Genomic DNA, 26,790 nt, shown 5'->3' with positions numbered 1-26,790 from the left:
TTTGACTCAACAGCAGAGATTGAATGTGGGACCAACTGTTTACAGGACAGTAATTCATTCAAAAAACCCACTCACACACACACACACACACACATAGACATTTAGAGCTATTCTGCTCTGAAATTGAGGTTAAGTCCCTGACTTTACTGCTGCAAAAATGTGATGATTTGTAAAAATTTCCATCCCTGTCATCCCTTTGAAAGAACGTGAAGGCAAAGGGTTGATACTGCAAAAAAAAACAAAAAACAGCTTCCTGGACAGACTTGAGGTCAATAATGTGGCCTTTGCTCTCTACCCCGATCCTGTAGGAGAATTATTCTACTGTGACAGATGAAAGCTAGTTCCTGTTCATTGATCCAAAGCCCTGTCGCTGTGCTCCCCACTGCTTACTCGTGTACAATATATATAAGCAGACACACATACTAAGGCGGAAACACACTACACACACATAAAAGACACATGATTCTCTCTGCAACACCTTCATCAGCTGCCAGGGTATAAAAATCCACAATACTGATGTTTTTCCTCCATGTTTTTCTCACACAAGTGTGCACTTGAAGTGCATGTGGGGGAATCAGCTCTTAGGTCACCTGCTTTTGAATGTACATGAGAGGCCTATGTACAGCCTGATAACATGAGGGGGTTGTTAACTTTTCAGAGCCTGGTAAATCACCAGAGACACAAAAAGGAGCTTATTTCATGTCCGCCTGAGTGTTTTGGATCCTAATGGGATCCAAGAAGTTATCATTACATGGTGGCAATTTGGCTATCTGTGTTTGGCTCCATTTTGTTGATTGCTTTAAGCCACGCTATATGTGAAGCAACCAGGTTTAAAAGCAAATTCCACAGTAAAATACTCCACTTGTCATTCCAGGTTCAACAAAGCTTTCAAACTCAAAGTAATGACAGCCGAAGCAGTTAAATTACATGCTCCAAGAGTTAGGACTCCCATTCCTATTGCTGGAGAAGAGAAAGTCATTTCACAACACAAATCTTCTGCAGTACTGTATAATGCCCTAGGACTTAAATCCACTTTTGTTTGGCTGACTTATATTCCTTCGCGCTGAAGTCAAGGCAAGCCAATGCAAGGCAAGTTTATTTATGAAGTACCTTTCTGCAACGAGGTAATTCAAAGTGCTTTACATAAGACATAGATGGCATTAAGAAAAGGAACATACAGGAATGTAAAAACTGAAAAAAAAAAAAAAATTAACAGCATGAAATAAGATAGAAGATCAAAATAAGCTAAGATAGATACTTCCATCTGGACAGTTACACAAAGCTCTTTGGCGTCACCTACAGTGAAAAGCGGTAACTACAGGTCATCAGTGGGTCACAGGCTCAATCACCACTGTGTCACCTCATCAGATAATGACTTAACAGATATTTATTTAAATTAAAAATAAATAAATGAATGCATCTACCCAGTGATTCTATGGATACGCAGTCACCTGGTGATATCTTTATATAGATCTGTGTGTTGTCTGCATAATCATGATAAGATGTTTTGCTGTTTTCCATAATCTGAAGAGGCCCAAGAATGGAGCCCTGGGGAACTCCAAGTGTCATTTTTCTAGGCTTAAATGTGTAATTACCACTTGACACAAAGTAGTCCCTATCATTCAAACAGGATTTAAACCAATTTAGTAATGTGCCGGAACATCCAGCCAGTTTCCCAATGCCTAGTAACATGTCGTGGTCGATAAGCCGAAGACTGAAACTTTTCCACTGTCTGTGTGTAAGTGGATAACATAACAAGAGCAGCCATTTTTGAAGAAGCCTTTAGGGAAAATACCAATTTCATATGTTGTTTGATTTCTCTTGAGGTTTCATAGTTGATCGGACCAAACTGTGTTATGCTAATTGAATTGTTGGGCAATTGGGCCAATAGTGGACAGAAGGAGCGACTGACACCAGAGGGTTTGTCAGCCAGTCAACAGTAGCTTCTTAAACAAAGATAAAGCAGTAGTGTCAGAGAACCACCTCGCATCTCAAAGTTCTAAATTAAAAATGCAAAGTCTCTCTTTATATTGTATCAAGCCTTAGATTTGATTTTCACTGCCTGCGTTCACCTTTCGACACTGTCTTTTATTATTTTTACCAGCGTGGTGATTCTCCATGCTGTCCTTTCCTTCCCAGAGACTACCTTTATCTTAGTGGGGGCAATGGCATCAATGACATTTGCAGCTTTACAACTGAAATGAGCTTCACTGACTAAGATCAGAGGCAAGGTGTAGAAGAGAAAGCCTGAATGAGTAATTCACTGGTGATTTATGTAACTGATTGAACATTTGTGTGCACAGATCATTACCTCGTAGGAAACAAAGGAATGATCAGACAGAGCCACTTCAGTCACCACAACCTTAGAAACATTAACGGTCTGAAGACGGAGAGGTTGGCTCAATACTGCACTGTTGTCTCCATCTCACAAAATCAAGATCAGGCTTGATAATTGAATCATGAATTAAAAATGATTTGACTGCCAAAGACTTGACGTCTGGGAGGACTGTGCAGTAAACAATGACACCACTGAGAGCTTTATCAAAAATTACACCCAAGCTGAGAATTGCTTTTCAGTGATTATCAGCTTAAGCAAATGGATTTACTTGACTTTGTCTGCTTGCAAGAGGTGACTTCTTGTCACAAACACGGAGAGAGTTATGTTTCAAGCAATAATTCTGAATTAAACCAATTAATTCTGGTGTGTATCCAGTCAGAGGATCACATCATGGTTATGTTTGGTTGTTAAACAGAAACAGGCTGGAATTAATGCAGGTGGATGCAGAAATACACACAGTCACAGCTTCAATCATCATTTTTTCAGACTAACATTTGAAATTTGTGGTTGACCACCTTTTAAAAAAGATTTAACAATCTCATCTTGAGACAAATTATATTATGTAAATTCCATTGCACAATGTGTCAAAATTCAAGTTGTAAACGCAACGTATAATATATTATGACATAAAATCACAATGAAGCATTCATGAACATCATCAACAAATGTGTGAAAGTCCAATATTCACTCTACTTTAAGTTCTTTTTTGACCTCCATCACTCTGTCTCTTTAGCTGATAATGTGAGCTGAAACAGTAAAGTTGAGGGTGTCAAACCAAAACACTGAGCTGGAAGACATAAAACACTCTGTGTGGCTGAGGTGAACAGCAGTCAAGTGATCATATCTGCGGCTTTGTCAACACAAGCTTTCACATTACATGTATTTGATTTGATACATTGCTGATATCAAAATGTCAGTTACAGCAGCGTTCAGTGCTCAGACAAATGGAAATTTGAACGTCTGCGACTGTGGAAGATGGTGTGATATGATCAGAAGCTCCAGACTGCATGGACCTTATAGTGAGATTGTTTTTTCTGTTTGCAGAGTCAAAAAGAAACTTTCAGTCTCTAAAAAGTCTTAATCATACTCTCTAACCTTTAAGGGGTTAAAATCAGTCAAAATGATATCCAATGAATATCCAACTTAAATATCTCTAGGAAGGATAGCCAAGAACATGCGTACACGCTCGGCCGGGCTCCAGTACCACCACCCTCTCATTTCTCCACGCAGTCCACAGGTGTCAGGGGGGAAGCAAATGAAAGTTGGCGTATCCAATCGTAGCCTGACGTCAGGGTGCCGCCCCTCCTGGTGGTGTGCCCGCTGACAGAGTGAGCCATCTGGGCAGCAGAGAGTCAGCGACAGGCCCATCCATCCCTCTGCCCTGCCCTCTGGGCCTGCAGCCAGCGAGACAGACTGGGAGAGCTGGCGGGGATCAGCGCTCCTCACTCCCTTGCCAAGCTGGAGCATGTTTTGATGATTCTAGCATTCAGTGGGGTCAGAAATGTGCATGATTCACGTTATTTAACGCAACGGGTTGGTTGCAGCCATGAAATCTGACTGGTCACAGATGTATCCCAACTGTTCCATTGAGGTCATACATAATCTTTCATATTCTTGCATAGATATGTTTTTTTCACTGTCTTTTACCAGATGGTAGAAAATCCTGATTTGTCTATCTACCTTTTAACTGTGCAGCATCAAAACACCTTAAAACATGTTCAGCAAATATGTTTGTCCATGACGTTTCTCCTGTTTTTCCTGTCTTTTGAGACATTTTCCCTCATCCCTGTCAGTCACAGCAATAAAAGCCCGGGGGAGACACTGCTGGTGGAAGAGTGAAGCAGCAACGATAGCAAAGGCACACAAGAGTTTAAATACCCTTCGGATAGGTTAATCATGGTTGACAGGAAAGTACGCGCACATAACTTAGTGAGTTCACTGGATAATAATTGAGAGGTGGAGACCGGGTGTGATGAGAAAATTAAAATTATAATTGTCTTCCTGCTTGAACTAAAAGCTTTTTTTTCTGATTTGAATTCCAGAGAAAACTTTTTGACTACAATGTCACACTTGAAACAGAATAAAGAGGAGCTGTGTTTAAGCATTCATGACAGCGAGTGGGCAACAGAAGACATGTACATCCTCCACATCCAAAGGCACTGTTCCGTCGACTGACCTCCAATCTGCTGACACAACAGGTATTAAACTGAATTTTTATCCTGCTAAGCTGAGGTCTATTTTTTGAAAATTCTGTACAGACAGAGAGGTAGCGTTTAACTCAAAGCGCTGCTGTGCCTTCGTGCAGCCTCACAGAGCAGCTAGCACAGCTGGAGACGCTTCCCTTGACTTTCTTGGAAGAGGACAAGTCTTCTTAAAATGCGTTACTTGAGCAAATCAACCGCAATTATGAGGTTTATAAAAAAATTGTTATTGTTATTCAGCTAAATCTGCCCAGTCTCCACAGTCCTTCATCTTTTCTTGATATCATTGTTTGGATGAATACTTGATTCTGATTGGCTGCAGGGTGTCCATTGATTCCTGATAATGGACACTTCATTGGGCATTGTCCCTTACATATGACTGAGCTTTGATTCTTTGTGGCTATTGCGTTCATGTCATATCAGAGCTCCTGTAATTCTGTGATATATACTTATGAGTTTGATTTTCTTAGCGATTAAACCCTAATTTAATTATTATAGTGCTATATAGTTAATTGGAGGGTTTAAACACTGAGCTGTCCAGTGACTTCTCCAGCATCCATCCCATGTGACACAATATACAGCATGTAGAAACAGGAAATGAGCCATACTCTGCTTGCAACAGTCAGTGGTTAATCCTCAAAGTGTCAACAAAACAACAAGAGATACTGTACAGAGCACAATAACCTGGACTTTAGGAGCCAAGAATTCATCTTTCTGAGATATATGTCCATGCTTGATGTTACTACTTGTGTAGAGGTTGCATGTGTGTGTAAAAAGGTGACACTGACAGTCTAGTCATACTCTGCAAAAACTGCAGAGACCATTCTTGAGCCTCGTCCTCTCTGTCTGCTGTTCGAGCAGACGACGTGGTGGATATGCTCAAGGATTTCTTTTTCCTTTTTTTTGTTCACTTAGTCAGATATGGAACAGAAGGCTCGCTGTGACATTTACCCACAATACTGTTCTTCACACTACCACCAACTGGACTCCCACTCTCTCCAAGTGAAGATGGAAGATTGTTTCAACAGTTTGTTTGGACGTAGAACACAACCTCCCCGACAACTAGCCACCTGCTGACTAAAAATGGCCGAATGCTGTTATTTACCGGCACACAGGATGTGAATGTAGTGGCTGAGAGGCGGAGAGAGACAGGAGTGGTTCATCAGGACAACAAGGAGCGCCCACCTAGCTACACAGCACTGTGTGTGTGTGTGTGTGTGTGTGTGTGTGTGTGTGTGTGTGTGTGTGTGTGTGTGTGTGTGTGTGTGTGTGTTCTGCCTTTGGTTATTTTTGATTGTTTATTTGTTATTTGATAATTCTGATGATTGTGAAAGGTGGACATGGTGAGTGAGGGAAGGTGTGAGTGGGTTGCTTTTTTTTTTTTTTTTGGTCCGAAGTAAAAGTGTTGTGGGAGAAACCTGAGCACCAGGAGTAAACCCACACAGCACCCACTCAGAAACAAGGAGGTGTTTCTGTGGGAGTGCTGTCCTAGAGGAAGACGGGGAAGGGGGGATGCGAGTGTGTGAGACAGGAGTGTGTGTTCTGCCTTGTGAAAGGTCACATGGATGTGGACAGTGATATGTGGTGAGTTAGAGAACCACCTTTGCCTGTGAGGCAGATGGACACGGTGAGTGAGGGAAGGTGTGAGTGGGTTGCTTTTTTTTTTTTTGGTCCTAATTAAAAGTGTTGTGGGAGAAACCTGAGCACCAGGAGTAAACCCACACAGCACCCACACAGAAACAAGGTGAAGGTGTTTCTCCTCCTCAGCATTGGTGTCACAGGACTTCCTCCTTTGCCTTCCTCTTGTCCTCCTTTGTCTTTCTCTTCACCTCCTCCTTTGCCTTCCTCTTCTCCTCCTTTTCCATCTTCTCCTCCTCCTTTGCCTTCCTCTTGTCCTCCTTTGCCTTTCTCTTCTCGTCCTCTTTGCCTTCCTCTTGTCCTCCTTTGCCTTTCTCTTCTCCTCCTCCTTTGCCTTCCTCTTCTCCTCCTTTACCTGCTTCTTCTGCTCCTTTTCCCTTTTTTTATCCTCCTTCTCCTCCCTTGTCTGTCCAGTCTTGAAGAGAAACCTGAAGAGACCCCTCTTCCTCTCCATCTTCAGGCGGACGTCTTGCAGATCATCCTCCTCTGTCTGATTGACTCTCGCCTTGCAGTCTGTTTCTTCAGTCTGCTCCTCTCTGAGGTTCCCCCCTGTTGGTGCCTGGATCGGCAGGCTCCCCTCTGGGGTTGCTCTGTCTGGGGCTGGGCACGTTTCCTGTGGGAGGGCATCTCACTGGTCCTCTTGGGTTCATCTTGGAGGGACCTCAAGATTCAAACTTGTCTCTCAGGCGAAGCACGCCTGCGACAGCCGGCTCCTCTCTGAGGATCTCCTGCTCTGTCTGGGGCTGGGCGCCCTTCCTGTGGGAGGGCATCTCACTGGTCCTCTTGGGTTCATGTTGGAGGGAGCTCAAAGATTCAAGCTTGTCTCTCAGGCGACGTGCGCCTGCGACGGCCGGCTCCCCTCTGAGGATCTCCTGCTCTGTCTGGGGTTGGGCACCTTTCCTGGGGGAGGGCATCTCACTGGTCCTCTTCCCCCGCGGAATGCTAACTTCTGAATGTTAGCTTTGTCGCTGTGAGCATGCTAGCATGCTGACATTAGCATTTAAGTCAAATCATGTAATGCCCGCAGCAGGTCGTGGTATCCAGGAGGGTATTTAGATGATACCTCAACAAGATTACACACAACACATACAAAAAACAACATAACGAACAGGATGATTACATAAAATAAATAAAGCAAATTTAAAAAGTGAAATATAGGAAGTGGATGATGACACGGGGATCACAAACCACAGTCTGATCATCTAAGACTGAGGTTTTTCTAAGTATTGTACAAAAGGCTGCCGAACAGACTTGTACTTGGCAGCCTGGTCTTTTCCCCCAAAATTTGATTTGTTCAACCACTGAGGTATTGCTCATGCCTGAGAGCCACATCTTAACAGGGTTTCTTTATTTTTCCACACTGTTAACTGGCGTCTTTTTGTCGTAATGAGGTGGTAAACAACAAGATCTGCTGGGATGGCCAGAGTTTATGAAGATTCACAGACACATTAAAAATAATTGTTTGACAGTCTGGTTTTATCACTGTGTCTCAGATATAATGTCAAATATCTTCTACTAAAACCTCAGAACTACTGGGGCCTAACATGTGGGAGAAGGTGGCTTCATCCCTCCAGCAGCTCTCACTTAGTGGTGAATACGATGGATATGTCTGTTGCTTTAGAGAAGTGCAATCTATGTATAATTTTTAATTGCATCAAAGCAGTGAGCCTCTGCCTGGCATGTTTTCTCATATCAAACAGGCTGATGCGAAGAAAGAGGGAGATTTACAAAGGATTCCTGTTAATTGGCAATAGAAGAGAGACAGATCTAAAGTCAATTTGTTTTCTAATTTCTTTCGAAATTCAAACTCTGGTATTGATAATCGCATTGTTGTGGAGCTGAAAGCTTGGAAATGCAGAGGATAAGATTACCGCATTCCGCAACTCATTGGTGTTTAATATCATTCGCTCTTCCGCTTATTAGCATATGAAGAGTAATTTAATACCTGACTGTAATTTAAAGATAGAAGGGGGGGGATTTTCCCTTAATGAATCTTTATGTTGTGTAATTTGGGTCCTAAGCAGGTGAATGTCTCTCTTGTGCTCTTAAAGAGAAAGATTCAGACTCTCTGACTCATCCAGTTCATTTGTAGGCCAGTTAATACAATACCCAGCAACCAAAGAAATGAACTGAAGGTTGCGGCAAGCGCTCTGTTGTGGTTTTGAAATATATTTTGAAGTATCATATGTGTACAGAGACAGCTTATTAATACTTCTGTTTGTGTTGAGGCTACTTCTAAGAAGGTTTTATAGATTCTGCCAGCAGTTTTTGCATTTGAGCAAATAGCTGAGGAGCGTGGACAGCCCTGCGAGGTGCACCTGTGCAGTAACTCTAGCTTTTTTATATGACAAATTACTCCAATAAATAAGCAAATTGTTCCCCCAGGTCAAATTGATGTGATATAGCCAACAAACTATTCCATTCTATCTGATCAAGCCCTTTTTCTGCATCTAATGAAGGGACAACCAGCTGGTTGTTTAAATGTCCTTTTGAATACATGAAACTGAACAAATAACATACAGAGTTTTACATTTTTTAACGTCTTTCTCTTTGCAAATACATTGGGTTCAATGTTTAAACTGGAGTCAAATTCCTTGTATGTGCACACATACTTATCTTGATTCAAAAGATTGACCTAAAGCTCTTGACTTCTAATGGCTCTTTCCCTTTTTTGTGTAAAACAATAACAGTTGCCTCATAAAGTGTCTGAGGTCATGATTTTGATTTAAACTAATATAAACTAACATTTTCTTCTAGAGTTCTGGTGTAGGACCTGCTGATCCAGGGGCTTTACCATTCTTTAGCTCACTTATTGCTTGCTGCATTTACCCTGAAGTCAACTGATTTTTAAGTGGAGCTTCATGAGAGATTGTCTGCCTCCTTGTATAGGCCTTCAAAGTGTCCCATAATATAACTGGAGAAGTGTCTGGATTGCCTTTTATCTCGAAGAAGGAATTAATTTGAGCTTCTAATGCAGTGCTACATGCAGGATTAGTCAGCCACACTGGGTTGAGCCCCCATCTGCAACACCTTTCTGTGCTATGAATTAAAGTGATAGAAAATGTAAGTCCTGCACGGTCCTGTATGACAGTGTTGTGATATTTAACCGACTGAATGCACGGCAGCAATTTAACATCTAATATGAAATAATCAATTCGACTGCAGGAATTATGCAGTGGGGAGAAAAAGGAGTCGACTCCGCCTGTGGGATTAGCAGTTCTCAACTACAGTGGAATTAGTTTTGAAATTACTAGGATAGTCTGCTGCTTTAGACCTCTTAAAAGATTTTCAGATAATCTAAATATGGATCAAAGACACAATTAAAGTCACCCCCAATTATTCATTCCAAGTACTGCGTGAATAAGTTGGAATAAGTAAAAGATTGTTCACTTACAATGAGATATCTGCCACGAGGATCTGAAATTGCATCTATGTGTTTAAGGGAATGGCCTTTTTAACATTTGAGCTGAGGAGTAAGAGTGAAAAGTGACCTATCCACCAGTGTATATGTGCAGTATCTTTAAGGTGGACGTTTAGTAATATATTTTTAGATTTAGTTTGACAATAATTCTGGTCTTGATGTGAGTGAAATAGCAGCAATGCCTTCTGAGAACAGCTCAAGATGGCTTCAGAAAAACATTTCCTTTGGATTGATATTGATATTACAATATGCAATATGTTATTTTCCCTAAAGCCACAACATATTAAGCCAAGAATACACTTATTTGGCCCTTAGGGTTGCATCATTAGCCACAAACAGCATGTTATTGACTGGTTTCTGTCTCTCTTTTTTTTTTCATCACCATGCCGCTACAGCAGAGTCTGGTATATTTCACATCATGCGATGTGGAATATGCCTACTGAGTTTTGAAAGTTCAGAGTTCCTGCGGGCCAACACTAACCAACTTGAAGTTTCCTTTAGCCAGCAGAGCAATTTGTAGAGCGGTGTAGCAGCCATTCCCTACTGTCATCACAACACTCTCCCCTCACTGCTGCATTGCTTCTGTAAGACCCCTAAGGAGCGGCAGAGTGTAACAGCTGAATAGAAGTGAACACGTCTCTAAACCACCTGCTTTCCCCTGAGAAGAGACTGCACACGTAAACACAACACAAACACGCACTTATTCTCTCTCTAATGCACTCGCGCACATATTAACACAGTGACACAACTATGTTAACACACACACAAGTACACTCTCAGACTCTTGTGTGCTCACATACATAGAGATGCTGGTAGATATGGTACATTTTCTTCATGCATACTGTGCATAAAGACACACACATAGTCTAAAACCATGTCGACATTTTGCCTTCCTGCCTGTCAGTCAACATTCCCTCTCACAAGTCTTGTTCCATCTGCATGCCATTACTGCGGGTTTCGACACTAATGGAGCCATTTCACCAAGCAATAAACTGTGGGGGAACATTAGCACCCAAGATGCAGGCTAACAACACACTAAACTGACGGCTGACGACGTGCTGCGCATCGCTGAAAGCACCTCCAGGGTGAGGAAATGCAAGGCGAGGCAACAATCATTCTAAATATTAATATTCTTTAGTTTCTCAGGGAAGGATGAAAAGAAGAAGATGAAAGCCGAGGCTTAATGTACATTTGAATCTCTGTCAATCGCACTCATCCCCCACAACTGGAACTTGCGGAAAACACGAGGCGAGCACTGGATAAACAGGACATGCTTATACATACTTACATGTGCTTATACATGCACTTACATGCATTGAATAGTACATCATAGAAAATCAGGCATGGACATGTTGCTCTCACTTTTGATTTGCAAGCATATAGTTGCACTTTTCAATTCAAGAAAAGCCTAACATTAGCTGTTCCATAAATCAAATGCACAGTAATATACCACTTAGTTATTGAACAATAAGCTGCTGCTAAATAGCTATTTATTCAGTATAAATTGCACTCGTCATTATTCACATGAGTGTTTTGTGATCTGCAACCTCAATGCTTGAGGTCTTGTCTATCAAGCACACAACCAATGTGGTCTGTTGGTATGATACAGGATGTGAACCATGGTCTACCATGTCAAAGTTATCATTTCACTCGCCGCGCTCCCTCCAACGTTGCTACCTAGAGAGAAAAGTAAAGGTATTAATATGAATTTTTTGAGCTGGGGTGAATGCATTCACATGCCCACCTTGTGCAGTAATTGGCCAGATGGAGCTGTTATACCCTTTTTTCTATGATTATTGTGTCTTACCTCCTCTATGATGGCTTTTCACCCTATCTTTGAGCTTCATCTATAAACACTTCCAGACATAGACAAAGAGGGATGAACTAGTTAGTTTTGAGTGTGCTTAATCTTTCCCATGTTCCCCAGTTCTCCATATGAACAGGTCAAATTTGACTTGTACCTGCATCCTCATAAGGATGCAAGTACACGCAAACACTCACATGCATACGGTCCCCACAAGGATGCAAGTAAACACAAACACTCACATGTAGTTGATTCATTTAAATGATGCCTCCAGATTCCCCTCTATCCATTTATGGTCGTGATTGGATGCCTTTAACACTTTGACATTCAAATTTAATCCATCCTTGTAATTAACCAGGCCCCACCACCATAAGCAAAAATAGAGGCAGAGTGATTAAAACAGGAAAATCCAATCAAACATGCTTCTTATGACAGTGAACATTCGCTGATGAGGTGGTGGCTCCACATATAGAATATGATACAGTAACAATTACACTCTCATGTACTGTCAAACACACATGTCAATACACATACACTGTTACACAGGCACATTTTGGCACACACTTGGCTGTACAACCAAATACACACATACACTACCACAACAATACTAATTAATCCAGATATCTTTTCCCACACAGGATATCCTTGGCTTTCATCCCCTTCTCAATTAGATTGAACTTCCTACTGTTATGTTAGTGTTTGGATTAGGAGGAATTATGGAGGAATGCTAATGTTTGAAATCCTCCTTTGCCTTTGACTTAGTGCATCAGACGCGTGACAGCTATCTGGCTCTTATAAGGAGAAGTGTGTACTTCTTTGCGTGCGTGCATCTGAGCTAATGTTCATGATGCATATATGTGTTCACTAAACCTTAACTGTGTGCTAGCACCTCCACCGGCTCTCTGTAAATACACTGGCCTCACCCAGACCTCGCATCGCATTCCCAGCTGCCCTTCTTTTTGTACTCCCAAGCTGAGATGGGTCAAAATGAGAGCAAACGATTCTTTAGATGTTTTCTACATGAACTCTGATCTCTTCACTCCTGTGGGACTGAACTTGAGTCCGGATAATCACATGAAACACTACCTACCTGACATTTTCTGTTAGCTCGTGAGCCTAGCTGACCTGAATTCAAATCAGCCATACACTGCAGGTCGCTAATGTTAATTAGCAAACCTGCTGAATTTCCGAGGTGGTTACATAGCCACGAATGAAAGATAAAATTAAGCATGAAATTATTGCTTTCAGCTCATTATTTTGCCACAAACTGGAGGAATGTACTAATAATCCAAACATAATATAAAAGGGATGCAGTCGTTATTGTTATTATTTCTGCCTCTGTTTGACAAATCCAGATGTCTTCCATGAATAAGGTCTGTTGAGATCTTTTGTGCCTTTTGAGCTATTACATGTCAAGATGTCTGACCTGAATTCAATTAAAAGTAGAGTGAGACTGATCAATCTGTATCAGTCCACACTGTCCTAATTAGAGGTCTAATTAGGCAAAGTGAAAACAGCTGTGTGGGAATAACATGAGGCTTAATAATATGTTGTCACACTTGTGCGAAGGAGAAGAAAATGAGTGAGGTTTTGTTCGTACTTGTACGTTTGTAGTTATTTAATGCTTTTCTGGCACACGGCCTAGCAGTGCTAACCAAACGTAAACGAACGAGTAGTCCACCATTGTTGTTGTTTCAGACACATGCTCATCACACAAAACAACAATGGGAATGTGGAAACTGAGGTGATGAGACCTGGAGTTTTGCAAAATCTGAACTTCAGAAGGCGTTTTATTTTAAAATTAATTTATTAATTTACATTTTTGCACATGCACAAGGTCAAAACAGAAGAAAATTTGATTTTGCAAAATATCCATATGCTTGCGTTTTCCAAAAAATCTTTTATCATTTTAGTGCTTTGCTTTTAGTTAGTAGGCTAGCCAGTGAAGGCTGAAGTCACAGCATACAAAGGAAGTTTGTCCTCAACTTTTAAAATGTCTCCGAATGCCACAGCAGCTGGTCCTTGGCTAGAAGTTCATTTGTGGACATAAAGAAATAAAAAGTTTACTCAAAATCTAAAAATTTGTCGCAAAGTTGAAAGCTGGCAACTTCAGTCCTCCATAGCAACTATTTACTCATGGACAATGCTGCCTTCATTATCCAGTGTATGAGTTAGCTGAGGTAACCACACCTGGAAGTGATCACTGTAATGAAGACAACCTGTTGTCTTTCAAGATGGCAATATCAGGCCTTCCGTAAATGTCCTCTGTGAGAAGGTCTAATATCATTGTGCAAACTTGTCCAGCTGTGATCGTGGAAGGTGATACAGCTCCCTGCTTCAAGGCAGGCAGTTTAATACGGGAGCCTTCAATTCCCTGTGATAAGATGCTGTTTATGTGAAAAATAAACGCTTATACCAAGGCTTTACATTCAACACAAGCACCATCTCAAGCTCCACACCTCTCACCCACACCTTCATCCCCACCACAAAGAGATTTGCCTCTCCAGGACCTCACTGGTAGAGATCAAATCAGCCTTTGAGCTGCCTTGATCTCTGCTTCTCTCCTTTGGTTCTCTCGTTACTCCTCACGTCTCTATCTCCGATCCAGGAGGTGCAACATGGTAAATCTGAGCTCTGCCGGTCGATAACAGGCCTCCGGTCTGTCAGAATTTCGGGTTTATGGGTTCATAGAGAGGAAATGTGTGCCTGCGACATCAAACAGAAAGCCTCTATGCCATAGTGTGTGCTGGGGTAGAAAATACCATGAAAACAGTTGCAGTTCTCCCCATGATTGCTCATGAGAAGGACTGAGTGAGATATGCTAATGGCTCCTGAAAACTCTGCCTGTGAGTCCCTCTGCAGTGTGGGTATGTCTCTGTCTGTGGCTGCTTCCAAATCTCACAAACACATTATCCCTTCTTCACTCGCTATCTCTTTCTCATATTCTCACCAAGGAAGCCCTCCCATTGACACACACACACACACACACACACACACACACACACACACACACACACACACACACACACACACACACACACACACACACACACACGAAGCAGCCATTCTCTCTAATGCATCACTGACATCCACTCTAGCCTGTAACGTGGCTCTCCTGTCACCTACTGACACCATCCGCCAAACCTCCAGTCTGCCAGCCGCCTTGAATTATTCATCTAATATGCCCATTTGACAAAGCCAGCCGTTGTGCTGGTACGCCAAACATTACAGGCAGGAGAAATTTGTTTATCTGTCTCTCCGTGTCTCACTCTTTCACTTCGTGTTATTGTCTTTTCCTCTCCCTCGGCTCTCCCCTCTGTTCCTCTGTCTCATCTTTCCTCGCAAACGCCACGTTCTCGTCCTCTTTATTGGCATCTGCTGTCACAGCGATTTGCTAAAGTGGATGTGACAGGCAGCGAGCCTCGTTCATGCCTCTTATAAAAGCCATACATTTGCTTCAATGGAGTTTTTTCATCCGATTTCTTCTGCTTCTTTTGCATGCTGTGTTTGACCACGAGAGAGTGCTTTTTTCTTCCCTGCGATGATGTTTATTCCCTTGTTTTGCCACTGATAATATATGCAAATTGCAGCCCTGGAAAAACGTAGGTCTCTTTGCTTTTGGTAATCAGCTCCCACTATTACACAAACAAAGAAATTACTTGCGTGTGTGTCATTATGGTTGAGCATTGCAGGGGCTGCTTGACTGGTGCTGCTTGACCTGGCTCTGAGTGCCAAAATGCTCCTCTCTCTCATCTATATTTCAGTGCACTGAGGGTGTTCTGTAATCATCTCAATTTGTGAACATGCAGCGGCACCACTCTGCCATTTCCAAGCACCATAATCTTTAGTCGCATTCCGCTAAGGTGCTGGAGTAACAAGTGTCATGACAGCCTGAAATGTTATACATGTAGAGCCACGCAGCAGCCATCTTTTGTGCTGCTGGAGTACTTTTATTTCCACTGAAAGTCAGCTCTGCTTGCACAGTTTTCTAAATTCGTGACTGCTTTTAGCACTGAAAGGCTTTTCAGAGTTTGACCCTGAGTTGGTTGGTTCAGCCTGAGGTGCAGTCGAAGAGTTTTTGGCCCGGCGCCTTAATTATGGACTTGAGACTAGAATATTTGGTATTATTTGAAAAACATTCCATGAAGATCTGAATCTGATCTTTCTTTTTTAGCAGGACTGCCCTTTGGTTTTGGGATTGGAAGCAGACGGAACCTTAAAGGGATGACAAATCTGGGTTGGGGGCAGATGTTAACAAGCAGCCTTCACTGCAGCGGCATTTGGCCTGTGAACCTAGACACTAACACCTCATTTAAAATCCACTTTTATGATTCAGATTTTTAAGAAATGGTGTATTTCATCAGATTACGAAGCAAGAAATCACAGGTTGCAAGTTTATTCATAACCAGAAACTAGAATATAATGTTGGCTGGTTTTAAACCTGAACAGAACTTTCACGGACAACAATGTTAATTATTCTAAAAGTGGTGATAACCAATTTCAATCTAATGTTCCTCACTGCTGTAGAAAAACCCACGTTTACGCACGCTAATTTGATCCATCAAATTCCACTGTCAGTGGAACATAAAACACATAAAACAGCCCACAGATTCATCTATGCTGTGATGTTTTGTGAAATACACTTGCTTTCTTGCTGTGAGTTAGATGAGAATATTAATATCACTTTGATGTCTGTGCAGTAAATATGAAGCTACAACCTGCTGTTAGCTGAGACAGAAAACAGCTTGGCTCTGCCAAAAGGTAACAAAATCCACATACCAGCACCTATGAAGCTCACCATATGTATATTATACATACACACGTATACAGCATGTTATACAGAATACTATTTGTTTCATTTTGTAAAAACTTGTGTGTAAAAATCACATGTTGTCCCTCTTCCCAGAAAACTCAACAGGTCATTTTTGCAAATGTTAGTTAGCGAGCGTTAGAGGTGCTGATAGGTGGAGCCAGGCTAGCCGATCCCCCTGTTCCCACTCTTTGTGCTAAGCTAATTGGCTGATGGCTCTAACTCTACATAAATCTGTTTACACACTCACATTGTGGGGACTCACCTGCCTTAAGGAAACAAAATCCAGGTCTCCATAACATAAATCATTAAATTTTAGAATGAAGATTAAGGTTAAGGTTAGGGTTAGGATTAGGATTAGGCCAGTAGTTATTATGGTCATGGTTAGGGTGTGTGAACCTCCAGAGGCATTGAGTTTGGCTCTCAGGCTAAACCCTCCATTTCCAACCAATCCTGCTTCTTCTCTCTTTTGCTAATGGGGGCTGGAGGGACGCATCAGGCCTTCAGCTGTTTTCTCTTCTCTTCCTCGTTCCCTCCCACACTGCAGCCAGGCAGACCGTGTTAAATATCTCGTCTTATTTTATCCTCCAGCCTGCCATCAATCTCAAGCTGTTCTCCTCTCATTTACAATGTGCCACACCATCCACGATATGAGGATGCACGTCAGCTGCCAAACGTACACTTTTTACTCATCTCACTCGGCGCAAAGAGGAGCCGCCAAACAGTTTTCGCCGCAATCCGTCACATGTGCCAACCAACCCGACACTCCTCTGTGGAAACATGCTGATTCCTCCAAGCACAGTTATGCACCATTTGATTCAATTTCATGTACCATAAAACTATAATAATAGCAGAATCAATTATGCTGTTTTTTTCCTCTTTTCTCTCTCTTGTCAGTTCTAATGGTGTCATGTTTCCACTCCATCGCAACTGCCTGCTTCATGTTTTCATCCTAACAGGAAGCCGCTGATTGTCTCCCAGAAGAGCCTGAATGGACGCGAACGTTCTCACTCACAGGATCACCCCTCAGCCAGACTCGGCTCAAGTCAGACGTGCGAGAACAAAGCGCTCCACTGCTCTCTATAGGCCTGTTCGTGACAGTGCATTGCTTTAATCCTCCAGGACTCATTTCTGTGTCTGTGAACTCAACTTGTTCAACATTGTCGTGCTGTTCCATTGCAGAGTTGAAGCCAAGTTCTTTCCAGTCTGCCATTTGCTGCCCAACAATTGATGTCACTTGAGACGTAAAATTGCATTGTTTTAAGTGATCAGAGGCTCTTTTTTTGGAGAGACGCTGTGCCAGATCTTTATATTCTGTTTCATTTCTTTAAAAAGATCCAATGAGCCCTTGTAGTCGGAAAAACTTTGCCTTCATTTCACTAATGAATCTCTCCCAAAATCAACTGAACAAACTGAGCTAAGCACAAGGCTGTGAACGCTGCTGTAAAAGAGGTTTTGGAGAAGCAGGTTTTTCACTGTCTTACTCTTCCTGCCTTTTCTGGATTTCACACTTGAATGAAAATCCAAATAATGTCACTTCTACCCTCATATTTCTAGCCAGCGACTAGAAAGGTAGGGTCTCATTTTTCCTCAATTTTTCCCTCAAGTTTGTGTTCAAGGCACCTATAAGCGTCCCCAGTAGCATTACGCTGTTCAGACGAAGCAGCGTGGGCCCAACATTGTGTCTCCTGCTACCTTCAGGGTCACTTTTAAGCTTTTTTAAAATGTCTCTCTCTTCCACTGCACAGTATCTCCTTAGTCAGCACACCTGCCGTTTGTGAGACATTTTGCAGTAGTGGACTCCTGATACACTGAAAAGTACTGGCGCAGGAATAAGTTAAAGTACCAATAAAAGATTTTATATTTTTCCCTGCAGAAAAATAGCCCCTGTGATTGATGTATTGTAACATTATTATATTGTAAATACTGATGCTGCAGTGTGTAAGCAGCATTTTATCCCTGTAGCTCATTAAGATGGAGCTAGTTTTAACTGCTTTCATCTACTATACAGTTAGTTTAATCCACCCGTTCCCAACCCAGGCCCCTCTAAAGAGTCACAGGATAGATCTGCTAACAATGTCCAGATGTCTGAATGTGACAAGGGGCCCAACCTGCTTTTATGGAAAAGGTCATAAGCCAAAGAAGGTGATAATCACCAATTTAATCTTTGTATAACATTATCACATGCGTTTTTATGGAAAATCCATAATAATAATCGGCAAAGTAACTTGTAACTGCAGCAGTCAAATGATGTGTTGTGTAAAAGAAGAGTAAAGCAGAATAAAATGGAAGTGCTCATGTAAACGACAAGCACCTGAAGAAAATGTACTGAGCAACTTACCACTGGATGTCGTCCACTGATTGAGCTTTGGCCATACAGTAATTATATTCTGCTATTTAAGACTCTCCATATTACTCTTCCCTCACTTGTTGACAGCATTAATGAAATTCATGTGTAGTGAAGTGTGTGTAGTGATGGAGGAGTCAGTGAAATATGAGCTTTAATTAATATACGTAATTTCTGCAACAGTCCTTCAACCCTCATTTATCCAAAATCAGGATATTAAAAGAAATTACTTTTCCTGACAGATTTAGCCACACACACACACACACACACACACACACACACACACACACACACACACACACACACACACACACACACACTCAGAGATTCCCATGTCATTTGAAGGGTAACTTGAACTAACTTTGCCGAGTATGCCAGCATGAAAAGAGAGAAAGAACATATTGTCCAGATCGCTCATTATAATGAGTCCCACTCAAGGGTCCGTGTGTTGTTTTATATAATCTGACTGCACACAGAGTCAGTACATCACAGCAGATGAGTGACAGATGTAAACATCAAAGTGGCTAAATTGAAGCCCGAAGTCTCAAAACTATGATGAGTCACGTTCGTGCCTCTGTGTAACAAAACCTCTGTGAGTTTCTGTGTGTGTGTGTGTGTGTGTGTGTGTGTGTGTGTGTGTGTGTGTGTGTGTGTGTGTGTGTGTGTGTGTGTGTGTGTGTGTGTGTGTGTGTGTGTGTGTGTGTGTGTGTGTGTGTGGGTGCACTGGGGTTAGTGGTGGGCTCAGCATCGTCCAGCTCCTCTGCTGTCGTTCATGAGTGCAGACCTATTCTGGTCCCCTCAGCCTCCTCTCTTGCAGCAGAGAAATGTGGGCTGACACAACAGAGTTTTACAAAGCCCAGCTGGCAGGCTTTGTTATGCAAGCATATTACAGCTTTGTTCCTGTCGGTGCATTACAGGAATAATCCACCCGAAAACACGTTAATACTGTCACTAACACAGCCATTGGCGCTGTGCCCTGCATTTCTGGGCCTGTTTTATTGTTTGATAGTGTACCTCTTATTGCTTCAGTTAATGGAAAGTGGATTCATGTTTGACTGGAGTTTTTTTTTTTTTTTTTTTTTTTTTGCAGGCCTGATGCTGATATCATTACACTCATGCATCCAAAAGCCAACTATTTTGACAGGTCAGAACCCGATATGGCATTAATTCATTTTAAATGTGATTTTGATGCCAAAACATGATACGGTTTTACTGTTTGCCCACAGATTTTCTGCTTGTCAGGAGGGAAATGTCTCTGAAACAGAATTTAGACACATGCTGTTTGTGATTTAACCCACTGAATCACATAACCGTGCTCCAAAGTGGTTATACATCATCTCAGCATGCTCTGAAGCTGACAACAAGACATTGTCATTATTACATTATAATTCTGTTTAAATGCATTTAAAAGAAGAGACACTTTTACTGTTACAGCTGCTGCATTTACATGCTGGTGGGAAAAATCCACATCAAAGCGTTGTCTGTCGCTTCAGAGTTATTGGAAGTCAAAACTGGAGGGATGGACAAAAAGGATAACATGAATTAAGGATTGCTCTGCAGCAAACTGAATTCTCACATAAACATGAGGAATTCTCGACAGAGGACTTTCCAAGCTGTCACTACATTTTTATGAGAATGTGAAAATGACATACTCACAGAGATAACGCCAGAAAAGACTAAAAGCATTGTTTGCATATGGAACAAAGAAATTCGTGTAAACACAGACCACAGTTCAGTCAGACGAGTGTGATTCAGAATAATTGTCAGGTTTTATTGATTTTTTTAACCTGTCATAATCCTCCGTATCACTAGATGGGGCTAGTGGTCTTAAATGTCACTGTGAGCATTACGTCATCATTTGTTTTTAGTGTCTGTGTCATGTGACCGGATGTGCCATTTCAAAACATTGAACGCCAGATTCGAGCCGCCTACGAGTCGCTCTTTCACAATGATATTTGTCATTTTTAGCTAACATTTGTCACTCGGGGTGACAGAAAACTTTGTGTTTTTCGCACTCGGAAGTCTATTTTTGTGGCTTCAACATGGCGGGTCCACTGCTCGAGTTTGAGACTGAGATGTTTATAAGTCTGTTCGGCTGTGACGGGCTGCTAGTAGTGGCGGAGGGAATGGGGATAGACCGCATCCTACTTCAGTTCATGCGGGTTTACTCGGAGCAGGGAAGCCTGGTCCTTCTGCTCAACACAACCACTGCTGAACAGGTGAGGAACACATAGGTCAACCGACGCTTCACAACTTTCGGATGCTAATCAACCAGCATGCTAAGCAGCTAGCATGCTATGGCTAATATGAACGTTTGTGTTCCTTATCGACCAAACCATATCAACTGTGACTCGAGATGTAAAGAGCAAAGCTTTGTAGATATTATCTATTTAAGATATTTGTTCTAAGACAATCAAATAGGGTGAATAATCCAAACCCACAAGGTCCTGCCGTCCGTTTCCTACCAGAGGGAACAATACTCCTTTCACATCAGACATTTAGACTTTTCAAAGCAAGACAAATAAAGATGGACTTTTTAACATTAATGATGGCTGCATTCCCTATAGGTGAGCCTGTTTCAGGGCTCTGATATTGTACCTCCCCACCCACTGCCATGGCCTACTGGGACACACTGTTACTGTTTATTTACGTCTGTGTTTTTCCTGCTCTGACATGTCAAAATATCTACAGTGAAAATGGCCCATATTGTATCACATACAATGCTGTAATACAACTCACAATACATCCCATTTTGGTTGAGAGATCTGTCTGCGTACTTAGAGTAGCTTTAATAAAACACTTTCTTCCATGCCCTCCCTCCTCAGGAGTATCTTACGGAGCAGTTGCGGATGGAGGGTGTGGCCCACCTGCCCAGGACCGTCACCAGCGACATCCAGAGCGCTGAGCGTTATAATGTGTACACCGAGGGAGGAGTGCTGTTTGTCACCAGCAGAATCCTGGTGGTCGACTTCCTCACTGACCGCATCCCTGCTCATCTCATATCAGGTCAGACGGATGCCTGATCGTGGCTAAACTGATGATGTCAATTGCATTGCATTACATTTTACAGGTTTTTCTGGTCACTCGGTGTGTAGTAACATGCACAGACTATCTTTCTGTACCATCACTTCAGGCATCCTGGTGTACCGTGCTCATAAAATCATTGAGTCATGTCAGGAAGCGTTCATCCTTCGTCTGTTCAGACAGAAGAACAAGACAGGCTTCATTAAAGCCTTCACCGACAAGGCGACAGCCTTCTCCTCGGGCTTCTGCCAGGTGGAGCGGGTGATGAGGAACCTCTTCGTCAAAAAGCTCTACCTGTGGCCCAGGTATGATGGAACATAATAGTCATTTTTCACAGCAGGAAACGCACATGTGCAACTAATAACATTAATAAAGACTGCTTTCTTCCCTCATCCCTCTTTACCTTTGCTCTCTTCACCTGCTTCTTTCAACAGGTTTCAAGCGTCCGTGAACACAGCGCTGGACAGGCACAAGCCAGAGGTGGTGGAGCTCCATGTGTCATTGACGCCAGCTATGAGGGCCATCCAGAGCTCCATCCTGGACATCATGAGCGCCTGTCTGAAGGAACTGAAACGCTACAACCCCACTCTAGAAGCCGAGGACCTCTCCCTAGAGAACACGCTGGGAAACACCTTTGACAAGGTCTGACATTGTGACGATTCAGCTGCTCTGGCGTGAAATTAGACAAATCTGATTGATTTGATATTGCACTGGTTATGCCTTGTTGATGACCTGTATGGAAGGTGAATGTTCAGTTTTCATGGTTGTGTTTTGCCTTACTCCCATCCAGACCATCCGTCACTACCTGGACCCCCTGTGGCACCAGCTGGGAGCAAAGACCAAGGCCCTGGTCCAGGACCTGAAAGTGCTTAGGGTTCTCCTGCTTTACCTCACCCAGTACGACTGCGTGACCTTCCTCAATCTGCTCGAGTCGCTTCGCTCCAGCCAAAAGATCTTTGGATCCAATTCAGGTAAATGAGATGCTGCTCTGAGTATTCACTTGGAGTACTTGGTACGTAAAATTATCTGTAATCTTTGTGATGAATCACCTTTATCCTTGTTTGATTGCACGTGTGTGTTGTTGTGACCGTCAGGGTGGTTGTTCCTCGACTCCAGTACCTCCATGTTTGTGAATGCCAGGGCCAGAGTGTACCGCATCCCTGAGAGCAAAAAGAAACTCAAAGTGGGAGCAGAGGCACAGAAACAGAACTCATCCTCTGCTTTAGGTAACTGACCAATGAACACATTTCTGTTCGATGTGTTCTTCAGACTACATAATCTGCTTGTATGTGTTTTGATGTAGGAATTACTATAGGCTCAGTGTGTGCGTGTGTGTGTGTTTCAGAGGTGAAGCGGGAACTGGTGCTGGAGAAGAGCCCAAAGTGGGAGGCTCTGACTGAGATACTGCAGGAGATTGAAAGGGAGAACAAGAGCTCTCAGCTAGAAGCAGGTTAGAGCTCAGCCCTGTTATAAACGTCCATCAGTCAGCAGTGTGCGTCATCTTTACTCTGTGGATTTCCATATAATGTACTATATGAACAGAATTTTATAGAAACTGTTTTGAGTTTCAAAGAGGTGGTTTTGTTGTCCATTGGAATTACCTTGATCTTCAGTATTTTTTGTGTCACACACGTCACTAACATTGGGAAAGTGTATAAGAAGATGAAATCCTCAAATTGAATTACATTTGAAATTTAGAACAAGCAGAGAGGCAAGCCTAAACACAGCTGACCTTACACAAAGTCATCCTCGGGGTGTGCTGGTGTGTCCTAGTTCACTGCCTGGTGCTTCTGCTTTGTAGAGTGTTACACATGCTGTACTGTTCTGGCAAGATACCCCATGAAGGCAAAACTAGCACCCCAGAATTTGGAGAAAATACAGAATATAGTTTAAGGTCTTCTCCCACTAGACATTTTGACTTGTGACAGCAAGAAAAGCCAAGTGTGAGTAATACAAGTACAACTGCTGCCTTCCATTTGTGTGCCAGTAATCCAGTGATTCTGAATCAGGAATACTCCCGACGGGTACTTTTGCAGCTGTGGTGGCGGAGTTACCTTAAACTGACAGATAAACATTTGCACTATCTAAATAAGTGATATAATGACTTCCTGGAGCATGAAATCTGACTCCTGCAACTCTGCGGGTTTTATTTTTAGAAAAAAAAAGAAAAAAAAAAGCGAATCGATGACAGGGCAGTGGAGAAGTAATGTGATCAGCATGTAATTTGTGTTTGCCCAAACATTGTGTAACGCTGGCAACATGAACTGCCGCAGCTAGCAGAATATGACTTGGTTGAGATAAACGATGGTGCTAATAAAAGGGTACTAGAGCGGCAAGTACTGGCATGGCTGCTGAGTGCGTCTCCCAAAAGAAGTTGAGAACAATTGAAGTAAGCCATGTGAGTGAGTCAGCATGCACAACTCCAGAGCCTGGAACTGGTCCACCTGCCATGCATATGGTGGTGGAGATTCACTGTTAGTTAACAGGATGTACACACTTGGCCTGACCCTGGTGTGTGTGTGTGTGTGTGTGTGTGTGTGTGTGTGTGTGTGTGTGTGTGTGTGTGTGTGTGTGTGTGTGTGTGTGTGTGTGTGTGTGTGTGTGTGTGTGTGTGTGTGTGTGTGTGTGTGTGTGTGTGTGTGTGTGTGTGGCCCTCAGGTCATGTGCTGATCTGTGCCAGTGACGACAGGACTTGTGCACAGCTGCAGCAGTACATCAGGCACAGCTCTGACTGGCTGCTCAACCGTCTGTATGCCCGCACGATCGCTAAACAGGACTCTGCCGCAGCCGCTGCCTTTGAACTTGACTCACACAAAAAGGGCAAAGGCTGGCCTACAAAAGGAGCCAAGGGGAAGGAGCCCGCACAGAAAAAAAACGCAAAGTCCACAAAGAGTAAAAAAAGGCCATCCCTGACCCTGACCCAGATGGTGGGGAAAGAGGAGCCAGATGGAGCAGCGGTGATGGGCAGCAGCGGAGATGAGGATGAACTGATGGAGGAGGAGGAGGGAGGGGAGGAAGAACATCTGAAGCTGGATTTGTCATCAGATGCCTACTACGGTGTCCTGAAAGAGCCTCTGACTGTCATTCACCCACTGAAAGGCCTCACTGACCCCCACAGCTTGACGCGGGTGCTGCATGAGGTGGAGCCCAGTTTCGTGGTGCTGTACGACGCTGAAGTCAGTTTCGTCCGCCAGCTGGAGATCTACAAAGCTAGCCGGCCCGGGAAGCCGCTGAGGGTGTATTTCCTCATCTATGGAGGCTCAACGGAGGAGCAGAAGTACCTGACGGCACTGTCTAAGGAAAAGAAAGCCTTTGAACACTTGATCAGGTCAGAACCATTTCTTCTATTTCTCGCTTCTCAAAGCCCCTTGGGAGTATCTTTTGTTTGTTGAAGTGCTGGCTTCTGATTGGTGCTTGCGTGTGTGTTTGTGTCTCTGCAGGGAAAAGGCCACTATGGTCATCCCAGAGGAAAGGGAGGGACGAGAAGACACCAACTTGGACCTTGCAAGAAATTTAGAGCCTGCCAATGCCACCACCAACACCCGCAAAGCAGGCATGTCATTTCTTTATGGTTTTACTATTTCCTTTGTCTTCCCTTTGTCTTGAATGCCTCATCATTTTTGCATTTTATTTTACTGATGTCCAATAATCAGGAGGCCAGGAGCAGCCCAAAGAGCCCTCAGGAGTCATTGTGGACATGCGTGAGTTCCGCAGTGAGCTCCCCTCCTTGCTGCACCGCCGGGGGCTGGACATCGAGCCCGTCACCCTGGAAGTAGGTGACTACATCCTGACTCCGGACACATGCGTCGAGCGCAAGAGCGTCAGCGATCTGATTGGCTCGTTGCAGAGTGGCCGCCTCTACACCCAGTGCCTCTCAATGACCCGCTACTACAGGAAACCGGTGCTTCTCATTGAGTTTGACCCAGCCAAACCATTTTCCTTAACGGCCCGATCGGATTTCCGACATGAGATATCGTCTAATGATATTTCTGCCAAACTCACCTTACTCACCTTGCATTTCCCCCGGCTTCGTATCCTCTGGTGCCCCTCTCCACACGCCACAGCCGACCTCTTTCTGGATTTAAAGCAAGGTCGCCCTGAACCTGATGCTGCAGCAGCTCAAGCAGTCACGGCCGAGTCCGACATGGTGGCTGGATCGGCAGACCTGTACAACCCCGGACCTTATGACTTCCTGTTGAAAATGCCAGGAGTCAATACAAAAAACTACAGGGCTCTTATAAAAAATGCAGACAGTCTGGCAGATTTAGCCAAACTTAGCCGGGACAAACTCGCTGAAATACTCGGGAATGCTAACAATGCTAAGTTGCTGTACGAGTTTCTGCATAATGTTGCTGATGCCCCAGCTCCTGTGCAGAAGGCCAAACAGACATGATAGGCAGTAAAGTATTTAACTAATGTATAGAAATATATTTTTCCTGGCATCAGGATTAGTTTTTGCATGAAAACAGTGTCAATGTAGCACCATGTAGACTGAATTCACACCTTATATTTGTAAATTTTGAGTCTTCATCATCAAAAGTAAAATATGTATTATATTGATGTACAGAATTAACTGAAATAATTCAGGTTTCTCTGGTATTTTTTAATGAAAAAAAAGAAAAAGAAAACATTTTCTAATTCTTTTGCATAATATTTCTTTCAAAATAAAGTTTTCTGGAACAGCACAGTTTTGTTATATACATTTAACATCATTTATTTTTCAGGTTTGATCACTTTTTTTCATTACAGAGTGAATGGTGGTCAATTTTGAAATAATTTAAAGGAGAAAGGTGGGAGCAACGTTTTCTCCAATCAGTGTTATTCAAAGGTGGGGGAATTACTCGGATATCACAAATGAATAGTGTATATATAACCTCAGTAAATCAGGTAATCTCATTGAGATCAGGAGACTTGAGTCCAGCTAAGAGAGAGAAAAACAAACAGCCAGTCATAACAAAAGTGCGTACAGCATCAGAGACAATCACATGAAATACATCACAAAGTAGATTTTAAGTTAAAAGTTTAAAACTGGCCCTCATTAAACAGGAGTCATCCACATAAAAATGGATTGTATGTATAGATCTGATGTACACACTGCAGTAAAATGTAATCAGGTGTTTGATTGCACAAAAAAATCAAATAACTAATATGTGATCAAGTACAGCTGTCCATTAAAAGTGCCACAGTAAGAAGTATATTTCACTTTA

At 42.7% G+C, this 26,790-nt stretch overlaps 1 protein-coding gene across 1 annotated transcript; it reads left to right on the top strand.

Moving 5' to 3' along the window:
* The first annotated feature begins 20,441 nt into the window (after positions 1 to 20,441).
* Positions 20,442 to 26,269, top strand: ercc4 (excision repair cross-complementation group 4). Its single transcript, XM_070989841.1, has 10 exons — positions 20,442 to 20,778; positions 21,385 to 21,565; positions 21,693 to 21,888; positions 22,018 to 22,225; positions 22,374 to 22,554; positions 22,678 to 22,809; positions 22,929 to 23,033; positions 24,242 to 24,911; positions 25,024 to 25,136; positions 25,237 to 26,269. The coding sequence occupies exons 1-10, from the start codon at positions 20,602 to 20,604 to the stop codon at positions 25,974 to 25,976; spliced, it is 2,703 nt and encodes a 900-aa protein (XP_070845942.1). The 5' UTR covers positions 20,442 to 20,601; the 3' UTR covers positions 25,977 to 26,269.
* The last annotated feature ends 521 nt before the right edge of the window (positions 26,270 to 26,790 follow it).

The sequence above is a fragment of the Chaetodon trifascialis genome, chromosome 21, assembly GCF_039877785.1.
Source record: "Chaetodon trifascialis isolate fChaTrf1 chromosome 21, fChaTrf1.hap1, whole genome shotgun sequence".
NCBI classification, from domain to species: Eukaryota; Metazoa; Chordata; class Actinopteri; order Chaetodontiformes; family Chaetodontidae; genus Chaetodon; species Chaetodon trifascialis.
The sequence above is the reverse complement of the archived record's forward strand: the minus strand, read 5'-3'. Positions and strand labels throughout refer to the sequence as shown.

Excerpts from the sequence above, each read along its gene's own strand:
- ercc4 (XM_070989841.1), top strand. The coding sequence starts at position 20,602 with ATGGCGGGTCCACTGCTCGAGTTTGAGACTGAGATGTTTATAAGTCTG. Across the intron at positions 20,779-21,384 it reads ACACAACCACTGCTGAACAG|GAGTATCTTACGGAGCAGTT; the intron begins GTGAGGAACACA and ends CTCCCTCCTCAG. Across the intron at positions 24,912-25,023 it reads GCCTTTGAACACTTGATCAG|GGAAAAGGCCACTATGGTCA; the intron begins GTCAGAACCATT and ends GTGTCTCTGCAG.